Source organism: Rhineura floridana, chromosome 3 (assembly GCF_030035675.1).
Source record: "Rhineura floridana isolate rRhiFlo1 chromosome 3, rRhiFlo1.hap2, whole genome shotgun sequence".
NCBI classification, from domain to species: domain Eukaryota; kingdom Metazoa; phylum Chordata; class Lepidosauria; order Squamata; family Rhineuridae; genus Rhineura; species Rhineura floridana.
This window is the reverse complement of record NC_084482.1, coordinates 224,851,881-224,862,609: the sequence shown is the minus strand read 5'-3', so window position 1 is coordinate 224,862,609 and position 10,729 is coordinate 224,851,881. Positions and strand designations below refer to the sequence as shown.

The 10,729-nt window shown below is 46.1% G+C and overlaps 1 protein-coding gene across 7 annotated transcripts; it reads right to left on the bottom strand.

The window, feature by feature from the left end:
- Positions 1-3,273: 3,273 nt before the first annotated feature.
- On the bottom strand, positions 3,274-10,510 carry LOC133381773 (zinc finger protein 160-like). Of its 7 annotated transcripts, none has more exons than XM_061621214.1 (4): positions 10,043-10,357; positions 7,201-7,284; positions 6,565-6,688; positions 3,274-6,407 (listed from the first exon to the last, which is right to left on the bottom strand). In XM_061621214.1, exon 4 carries the CDS (start codon positions 6,226-6,228, stop codon positions 4,444-4,446), a length of 1,785 nt encoding a protein of 594 aa, XP_061477198.1. In that variant the 5' UTR covers positions 6,229-6,407; positions 6,565-6,688; positions 7,201-7,284; positions 10,043-10,357; the 3' UTR covers positions 3,274-4,443. The 7 variants fall into 7 exon arrangements, with proteins under 7 accessions (XP_061477198.1, XP_061477197.1, XP_061477195.1 ...); XM_061621213.1 differs by having other exon boundaries at positions 3,274-6,404; XM_061621211.1 differs by lacking the exons at positions 6,565-6,688; positions 10,043-10,357 and adding an exon at positions 10,403-10,510.
- Between the last annotated feature and the right edge of the window lie 219 nt (positions 10,511-10,729).

Below are 10,729 nucleotides of genomic sequence, written 5' to 3'. Positions count from 1 at the left end.
ATAAATGCAAAGTTCTACACTTAGGAAAAAGAAACCAAATGTACAGGTATAAGATGGGGGATACTTGGCTCAGCAGTAGGACATGTGAGAAGGATCTTGGGATTGCCGTTGATCACAAGCTGAATATGAGCCAACAGTGTGATGTGGCTGCAAAAAAGGCAAATGCTATATTAGGTTGCATTAACAGAAGTATAGTTTCCAAATCATGTGAAGTATTAGACCCCCTCTATTCAGCACTGGTTAGGCCTCATCTTGAGTGCTGTGTCCCGTTCTGGTCTCTGCACTTCAAGAAGGATGCAGACAAACTGGAACAGGTTCAGAGGAGGGCAAGGATGATCAGGGGACTGGAAACAAAGCCCTATGAGGAGAGACTGAAAGAACTGGGCATGTTTAGCCTGGAGAAGAGAAAATTGAGGGGAGATATGATAGCATTCTTCAAGTACATGAAAGGTTGTCACATAGGGGAGGGCCAGGATCTCTTCTTGATCATCCCAGAGTGCAGGACCCGGAATAATGGGCTCAAGTTGCAAGAAGCCAGATTTCGACTGGACATCAGGAAAAACTTCCTAACTGTTAGAGCCATATGACAATGGAACCAATTACTAGAGAGGTAGTGGGCTCTCTGACACTAGAGGCATTCAAGAGGCAGCTGGACAGCCATCTGTCGGCAATGCTTTGATTTGGATTCCTGCATTGAGCAGGGGGTTGGACTTGATGGCCTTATAGACCCCTTCCAACTCTACTATTCTATGATTCTATGAAAATATTTATATAAGCATGACTATCAAATATGTTTATTATTTATACAACCTGTAAAGATATTTATAGTGCAATCCTATGTTTGCTTACTCAGAAGCAAGTCCCAATGTATTCAATGGGGCTTACTCAACCAGGGAAAACTGCAGCCTCAAGTGATAAGGAACTTGTTCTTTTAACAAGTCTTTTAAGTTGAGACCTTATCCCAGTCTGTGTCTGTGTTGGAATTGCTTTTTAATATGTTTGTAAACCTTTTCTTAAAAAACAAAAGTTTTTAAAGCTTTTAAAAATGTTTTTAAAGATGTTTTGTTTTAATATATTTTAAAGTCTGTTTTTATGATTTTTAAAGTGCTTTTAGTGCTTTTGTTTGCCGCCCTGGGCTCCTACTGGGAGGAAGGGCGGGATAGAAATCAAATAATAAATTAAAAAAAAATAAACTTCATTCACCCAACCCAAAATTCAGAATCATGCCACTTTAAGCTGTTTTCCAGCTGTTTATACTTTTTGTGGTTATTGGTTTTTAAAGTGATTTATTTCATATCGTGAGCTGCCTTGGTTTCCAATCACCAACCACACACACACACATATGCAGGTGTAAAAATACACCCCATATAATAGTTTATTGTCAAACCAGTTGGTCATTGAGGAACATTTTTGTAATAAAATCAGTATAAGTTTCCTACATAATAAAAACTGTGATAAACCCTGCCTAATTTCTTTAAAAATAGGGTTGGAGGGGGAGAGAAAGATTTACAACACAAACACAAGTCTGCGCTGTTTACTCAAAAGTTCCATTCATTTAAAGCACAATCCTAACCACATCTACTCAAAAGTAAGTCCTAATGGAGTTCAATGGGTTTTACTCCAGGTACATAGGATTAGAATTGCTTTTCTCCCAGAAGAGCAGATATTGGATTAAATACTTTCATATTTCATAGCCCAGGGTCTGACTCTTGGACAGAAGAGGAAAAAAAACATTAAGCCATATTATTTACGCAAACTGCAAAAAACTTAAAGCCACCATTTTCTGATGTTGAAATTAAGCCTAGGCATGCCTGGATCAACAAGTCACAACCCTGGCTTCATTGGCTACAATCCTGAAAGGGCGGGGTTACAGACAGAGCTTTGAAAAGTTACTTTTTTAAACTACAACTCCCATCAGCCCCAGCCAGCATGGCCACTGGATTGGGCTGATGGGAGTTGTAGCTAGAGCAAGGAATTGTTCTAAAAATCTGTAAAAAACAGTTGCACGCGGTTGGTTGACGTTTTGGTGTATATCTTGGGAACCAGACCACCAAGAAACTTAATTTTTTTTAAATTGAAGCTGAGAGTCCGGAGATTAAAGGGTGCTAGCCGGAGAGGCCCCCAAAAACCAGAGACTCTGGCCGAAAACCGGAGACCTGGTAACCCTACCCACTGCCCTAAAAGAATAGCTTCATCGTGGCTCATTCCATGCTCACATTTCCCTTCCTGTCCATTCTTGAAATATGCATTCTCATAAACATGTTTTCCTCCAGCTCTACACCTGCTCCTCAAACCACAGAGAGTCCACCAAAGAGCAGAGGCAGTTCTTCCCTTTATAATTTCCAAAATCATTGTAATTTATTCCACTTCTTGCAAAAACTCAAGGGATTTACCAACCAAACCACACCTTTGAGACAAATAACAGAAATGTCAGAATGGAGAGTAGCATGATGTAACTTTCTATAACAAGCCTGAACAGCTGAGTGTGTATTTAAATGACTCCTCCTATGCCATTGAGAGGTTTGGCTGAGCTTTGAGGCAGGCAGGGGCTATGTCAGTGTGAAGGTTTCATATCATCTCTCGGGTCATGAAGTCACTGAGGCCTTGGTCTTGCAGGAGACATTGAACTACTTCCCCTTAGCTGGTTCCTAAACAACAGAGGCAATGGCAGTTCTGCCCCCCTCCCAATTTAAAATCTCTTTCCCCCCCCGGGATCCAGCGGGGTCCCCCTCCAGCTCTGGGGCACAAATGACACAAGGCAGCTTGTGCACACACAAAACCCAGGAAGTGCCCCCCCAATAAGGCTGCTTGCTCTATGGGGGGAGCCGGGTCAGCTTCCCCAAAAGCACCTCGCCAGGGAGACCCTGCACTGGCTCTTTCTCTGGCAGCGAAAGGGGCAAAGCAGCAGCAGGAGGAGGTAGTGACCAGTTTTAAAGGGCTCTGGGGTCTCCTCAATTACTCAGAGAGCAGATAAGGGGGAGCTGAGGAAGGGTGGGTCAGCAGCAGGGCTGGCTGGGGTCTCCCAGGCCCTCTCCCTCCTCCCCCAAGTCAACTGCAAGGAGACCCCCTCCCTGCACCCCTCTCCCCCTGCATGGCCCCATGGGCCTGTGCTAATGCGCTGAACTCCCCACATCAAAGTGAGGGGGGAGACAGGTGAGCTTTTGCAGCAACAAAAGCCCGGTTCTCCTTCCCCCTCCAGCCCCTTGTAGATCTCTGATCTCTCCAGCATGGATTGCATGAACCAGGGATTCCCAAAGGGGGGGTCTTCCCCCATTCCCCCCCAATCCCCTCTCCATGTTGCATCCCAATGCCCTCTGTAAGCGCCAGCCTCCTGTTCTCCAAGGCTGATTTCTCCTCCCAGAGGGAGGGAAGGAATGAAGCCGCCCCTCCTCCTCATTCAGTATTGTATCTCCCCCCCCTTGTGATTAAAACTTCCCGCCTCTCTAAGAACCAGAGTGCAGTTCATTGGCCCTTTGGAAAACTGAGATGCCTCTCCCCCAGAGCGATGCAGGAAGTTGCAAAAGACTTAAAGCTATTACTGCAGCGAAAAGTGGCTCTACCAAATATTAATGTGTGGGGGTTGAATACTTACGCAAGCAACATATTTCAGTTTTGTATGTTTCTCACAAACATTTCCCAACATAAAACCAATGTCACCTTACAATAATTGATTTTGAGTTTCAGTGTTTCAAAATAAAATATACAGAACGAAATTACAATGTACCATTTGTAATTTAGTAATATGAGAGCATTGGTCTGGGGTCTGATTGCTTTTGCAAAGCATTGTATATCAAAAATGCCACAAATAAAAACAATTTCACACGGTTAACACATAAAAACAATTAAAATAATTTTAAAATCCAATACAGATACAGAGTGGGATAAAGATCTCCCCTTAAAAGGTTTGTTGAAACAGGAAGGTCTTCAAGAGGCATCAAAAAGAAAAATAGACACCGCCTAATATGTAACAGCAGAAAGTTCCGAAGGTAAGTGCCAGCACACTAAATACTGCGTTCATCATACAGAATAGACCTACTGATTAGATATGTGCCAAGAAGCCCTCTGCTGCAGACTGCAATGACTGGTTTGGTAGATAGCAGGTGAGACTATATTTTGGGTATCCTGGTCCAAGCTACATAGGGCTTTAATATTTGTAGCCCGCAAAATTTAAATTAACTAAAAACTTAACATTGCTAAATATTATCTTGGACTACATAAATCCCACCAGCCCTATAGTTTACAGATGTAGGGCAAGGCTCACACGAAAGTTCTTTGTACATTCTATTACTTTAAATGTGTATTCTTTGAGGACTAGTAAGGTTACTCCTTACACTAAAACTGTTCCCACACTCACTGCATTAAAATGGTTTCTCCCTTGTGTGCGTTCTTTGATGTAACGTAAGGCTTCTGCTTATACTGAAGATATTTCTACACTCCATGCCTTTAAATGGTTTCTTCCGTGTGCGTTCTTTGATGACTAGTAAGGTTACCCCCTGCACTGAAGCTCTTTCCACACTCCATGCATTTAAATGGTTTCTCCCCCATGTGTGTTCTATGATGTAAAGTAAGGCTTCTGCTTATACTGGTCTTTCCACACTCCATGCATTTAACTGGTTTCTCCCCCGTGTGCGTTCTTTGATGAATAGTAAGGTTACCCCTTTGACTGAAGCTCTTTCCACACTCCCTGCATTTAAATGGCTTCTCCCCTGTGTGGATTCTTTTATGAGTGGTAAGGTAAGAGTTCACCCTAAAGCTTTTTCCACAATCCATGCATTTAAATGGTTTCTCCCCGGTGTGGCTTCTTTGATGTAATGTAAGCTTACGCCCCTCACTGAAGCTCTTTCCACACTCCATGCATTTAAATGGTTTCTCCCCCATGTGTGTTCTATGATGTAAAGTAAGGCTTCTGCTTATACTGAAGGACTTTCCACACTCCATGCATTTAAATGGTTTCTCTCCCGTATGTGTTCTACGATGTAAAGTAAGGCTACTGCTTACGCTGAAGGTCTTTCCACACTCCATGCATTTAAATGGCTTCTCCCCCGTGTGTGTTCTTTGATGAATAGTAAGGTTACCCCTTTGACTGAAGTTCTGTCCACACTCCATGCATTTAAATGGTTTCTCCCCTGTGTGTCTTCTTTGATGACTAGTAAGGTTACTCCGTGCACTGAAGCCCTTTCCACACTCCATGCATTTAAATGGTTTCTCCCCTGTGTGCGTTCTTTGATGAATAGTAAGGCTATTGCTTATGCTGAAGCTCTGTCCACACTCTCTGCATTTAAATGGCTTCTCCCCCGTGTGTGTTCTATGATGTAAAGTAAGGCTATTGCTTACGCTGAAGCTCTGTCCACACTCCCTGCATTTAAATGGCTTCTCCCCTGTGTGGATTCTTTTATGAGTGGTAAGGTGAGAGTTCACCCTAAAGCTTTTTCCACACTCCATGCATTTAAATGGTTTCTCCCCAGTGTGGATTCTTTGATGTAATGTAAGCTTACCTCCCTCACTGAAGCTCTTTCCACACTCCATGCATTTAAATGGTTTCTCCCCCGTGTGGGTTCTTTGATGTTTAGTGAAGCTACCACAGTCAGTGAAGCACTTTCCACACTCCCTGCATTTAAATGGCTTCTCCCCTGTGTGGGTTCTTTGATGTGATGAAAGGTCACAGTTCTGACTGAAGCTCTTTTCACACAGGATGCATTTAAATGGCTTCTCTCCTGTGTGGGTTCTTTTATGTACAGTAAGGGTACCGTTCTCACTGAAGCACTTTCCACATTCCATGCATTCAAATGGTTTCTCCCCTGTGTGTATTCTTTGATGTTTAGTAAGGTTACCCCTTTGACTGAAGCTCTTTCCACATTTCATGCATTCAAATGGTTTCTCCCCTGTGTGTATTCTTTGATGTTTAGTAAGTTTACCGCTTAGAGAGAAGCTCTTTCCACATTCCATGCATTTAAATGGTTTCTCCCCTGTGTGTGTTCTATGATGTAAAGTAAGGCTATAGCTTACGCTGAAGCTCTGTCCACACTCCCTGCATTTAAATGGCTTCTCCCCTGTGTGGATTCTTTTATGAGTGGTAAGGTGAGAGTTCACACTAAAGCTTTTTCCACACTCCATGCATTCAAATGGTTTCTCCCCTGTGTGTATTCTTTGATGTTTAGTAAGGTTACCGCTTAGAGAGAAGCTCTTTCCACATTCCATGCATTTAAATGATTTCTTTCCTCTGTGCATTCTGTGAGGCAAACTCTGAGAAGTAGAGGATTTCTTCCTCCCATTCTTTGACTGGTTTCCTTCAGATGGTTTTGGGCTCCTGTCATTTTCAACTATCTCTTTTTATGCTTCACCCTTGGCTATTACCAATGACACCATCGGTGATTTCCTATAATTCTCATTCTTCTGCCCATCATCTGCTGAGGGGGAAGAAGGAGAAAAAAACATAACGTTGGAATTCCAAGGCAAAAACAAAGCATCTCAGCACAGATCAAGCCCAATTAGCTGCTGCTGAATATTGGCATCTCCACAATTCTCCCCTGCTCTGTTTGTATGCCCACCTGCAACCCAAGTTACCTGAACATTCAACAGTCCCACACAGCAAAATGAATTCCTTACAGGTCCATGTATCATTTGATGTCACCAAGCCCTGATGTGTCTGATTTTTCCTCCTGCCGCCAGACAACTGTGGTATACATTTCTTAAAGAAAAATGTATGCAATAAGTAGCAAGGAGAAAGGGGAAAGAATGCTGTGGAAGGGGCTGAACTGGGCATAGCTCACTGCTTCTTGGTTCTTCTGAATGTAACTGCAATCAGAAGAGGTGCTCAGACAGAAATACAGGAACACAGGAAGTTTCCTTATACTGAATCAGACCATTGGTCCTTCTAGCTGCATACTGTCTACACTGGGTGGCAGCTGCTCTGCAGGTGTGAGATGAGGACGCTTTCAGGGGCCTGAAGATTCCAAGGATTAAACCTAGGAATTTCTTCCTAGAACCAAATGTGCCCTACCGCTGAGCTAAGGCAGCGACGCCCCAAGACCAAGATTACATGAGGTTGAGATGATGCTCTGAATCATAGGGGGAACTCCTTACCAGCTAACACACAGCGGGGTGTATATTTCACTGCCAGCCTTTTAATTTAGCCACAAGTCCTGCATCAACGATTTGTCCCCATTATAACATTTCCCCAGATATTTTTCAAATCCATACCTGCAGATATCTCCCCTTCATCAACGCCCCATCCAATGGGAGCTTGTCCTTCCAGTGAAGAGATGAAGCCCTGTTTGGATATTTCTTTCAAAGGAAGAGACAAGCTGGTTAGTTCTGAACCTAAATTATCCAGGCATTCCATGTCCACCCATTGCTGTGGCCCCTTCCCAAATTCCAAGAAAGGGAGGATCGGAGATCTCCTGGTGATGAATAGACAGGCGTATGTGGAACCCACTGGCACTTGTGAACTGGCAACTGTACATAAAGCTCAGCTCAGTGGCAATATGGAAACCATTCCAGGTAATTAATTTGGGGGATTTCTTAGCAGACTGAAAGGAAACTTTAACCTGGAGGCCACCCCTCCCTTCCCATGTATCCAGAGGAGGCACACAGAAATCAGGCTGCCCAGGACCCCTTTGAGAGGAAGGGTGGGTCAGAATCATTGTGGGTGGCGATACTGGGCTCCAAGAGTAATTAAGTACTCGAGACATACTGTATGTAGACTTTATAAGTATATTGTGTGAAATTCCTGAATAACATACTGTATTACTTAATAAACATGGATTTATATTATTAATTCTGATTTACTGGCTATGGGCAGAGTTGATGTATGCTCACATATATCCACATAGAAATGTGTAGTCAATGAAAAGCATAATCTCCTTCAGCTGTGGAACGCCATTATTTTTCCTCATTTATCCTCAGTCCTGAGATAAGTCTCTGTGGGGCTTCCTCTTTAGATCTGCCTGTTCAGATACTCTGCTGTTGGAAACTGTGCAAGCCCAGGTGAGTGCAGTTGCTGACATACAAGGACTCTAAACAGCTTTAGGCTTAACGGAAAAGGTGAAGAACCCTCAATACTGTGCACAGGCAAGAAAGAGGTCGTTTAAATGATTTCAGTCCAAAAGAGGAAAGGTTGTCATAAAGGGTGACTTTAACTACCCTCACATGGACTGGCTACATATGTGTTCCAGTCACAACAAACAAGAGAGTCTATAAAAGAGAGATGTCTCCTGCAGTTTTCGATCAGTCTTTCGTGGACTGATCTAATGTATCCAGCAGATTATTGCCTGGAAATTCTGAGTCCCTGTGGGTGAGACTTAAATATATTAATTCTTTTCTATCTATGTGTTAAGATATCTAGACCATGTAAGTAGGGGGGGGGTTAAGGTGTTGGACTACTACCTGGGAGACCAGGGTTCGAATCCCCACACAGTCATGAAGCTCACTGGGTGACCTTGGACCAGTCACTGCCTCTCAGTCTCATGAAAACCCTGTTCATAGGGTCACCATAAGTTGGAATCGACTTAAAGGCAGTACATTTACATAGATAGATAGATAAAGATAAAGGTGTCCCCGCACTTGTAGTGCGAGTTGTTTCCGACTCTTAGGGTGACGTCTTGCGACGTTTACTAGGCAGACCGTATATATGGGGTGGGATTGCCAGTTCCTTCCCCGGCCTTTCTTTACCCCCCCGAGATATATAGATAGATAAATATAGATATAAATGGCACGCTACTTTCCTCTCTGCTCAGTTTCCCTCGGGATGCTTGACCTACAAAAGGCCTTCATATTTAGGCCCTAACTCTATGTCAGACCCCTCCCCATTTCTCCCAGATGGTTCTCTAGGCCCTTCTCACCTACTTCGCCCCCCCCCAATCCGGCCTTCACTCTCTCCCTCTCCTCTTATATCCCCTCCTGCTTCCGCAAAGCCTTTACTTCCTGGCCAACCCAGAGTTGCTCCTCCAATCTGTGAACAATTTCAGGCTCTTGTTACGGGGCCTTAACTCACGTCTGGGTCACAAAACAAAAGCCTGTGCGCATACTGATCGGCTATCACGGCCAGGACAGCGCAAATCGGCCTTGTGCATGTGGCCTATTGGGCTTCTGCTGGGAGGAAGGGTGGGATGGATAGATAGATAGAGTGGGAGTGCATGAGGCCACTGGCACAGTGGGTGGACAAGGTGGAAAGCTTAACAGCATTCTTGCCTACCTTACAGGGTCGTACTTTGGGCAAATGAGATAAGAATATCCATACAATTTATTATATTTTTATATTTCTACCAAGGCCTTCCTCTCAGGGATCCACAGTGGGAAATAAAGTTTGATGCCCCCCTCCCCTTCGTCTACATAATAACGCTGTCACTGAGGCACAAAGGCAATGCCCCACCTTTGGGTGCTTTTCCTTGCCAAGGAATCGCACAAGGCCAATTTCCCTCCCTCCCAAAATGTCTGTCTATTCCTTTGCCCCCCCAATTTAAAATCTTCCCCCCCCTGTGGGGACCCCTCCAGCTCTGGGGCACAAATGATACACAGCAGCGTGCGTGCACAAGAAGCGCTTCCCCCAATAAGGCTGCTTGCTTTGCAGTGGGGGGCCGGGGACGGCTTCCGAAAAAGCCCCTCGCCAGGGGAGCCCCCGCAGCGGCTCTTTCTGCGGCGTTGAAAGGGGCAAAGCAGGAGGAGGCCCGTTTTAAAGGGCTTTGTGGTCGCCCCCAGCTCTCAGAGATCAGATAAGGGGGCTCGGGGGAGGGGTCAGCAGCAGGGCTGGCTGATGGGGGTCTCCCAGGCCCGCTCTCTTCTCCCCTGAGTCAGCTGGAAGGGGACCCCCTCCCTGCCCCCTCCCCCCCTGCACAGCCCTTCGGGCTTTGCTAATGCGCTGATCCCCCGTCGAAGTGGGGGGGGAGGCAGGTGAGGTTTTGCAGCAAAAAAACCCAGATTCTCCTCTCCCCCCCCTTCCAGCCCCTTTTAGATCTCGGATCTCCCCAGCATGGTTTGCATGAATCAGGGATTCCCGGGGTGTGTGTCTTTTCTCCTTTTCCTCCAACCCCCCCATTTCCCCTACCAAGGGGCGTCACTAGGGCAGTGCGGCAGGTGCGGGCCGCACCGGGTGACACCACGGGCCGCCCCCCCCCAGCCGGCAAGAACTCCCCTCCTCCTCCGTCCCGGTAAGCAGAGTAAGCGAGCGAGCGGGCCGCTCCTGGCTCTGCCGCCGCGCCGCCTGCGTCTCTCACTGCGCTGCGAGGAGCTCATCGGATCCCCACCGACGCAGCCCGTCGCCAAAGAGTCCGCGGAGAGGGCGGCCGGCCGGGAAGCGGCTGTCTACTCTTCTCGACTGGACGCCGCCGCTTCCGCCCGCCCTCCACCCCACTTCCCTTTCTCTCTAGGAAGCACGTTCACTTTCCTTAACCCTTCCGCTGCCAACCTTCTCCTCCTCCACCCGAGAAAGGCGCCTCCTCCCGGCGCACCGCTTTCCCCCTGCAGCCCCGGCCGGGCTGACTTGTCCTGACTCCCGAGAGACTCCCGCTGGGCGAGGCTTGCCCAGGAGGGCACCCTCCCTCGCTCGGGTGGAGCCGCGGCCCCGGGAGCATGTAAATGAGTGTGTGCATTTGGAAAAGGGAGCGACTCTCTCTCTCTCTCTCTCTCTCTCTCTCTCTCTCTCTCACTCTCACACACACACACACACACACACACACACACACACACACACTGCTTTTTTTAAAAAGGCGTACATGCTGTTAATGCTAAAAAT

Bases quoted from the DNA above. Each gene is read 5' to 3' on its own strand.
- LOC133381773 (XM_061621211.1), bottom strand. From the start codon at position 6,228: ATGCACAGAGGAAAGAAATCATTTAAATGCATGGAATGTGGAAAGAGC.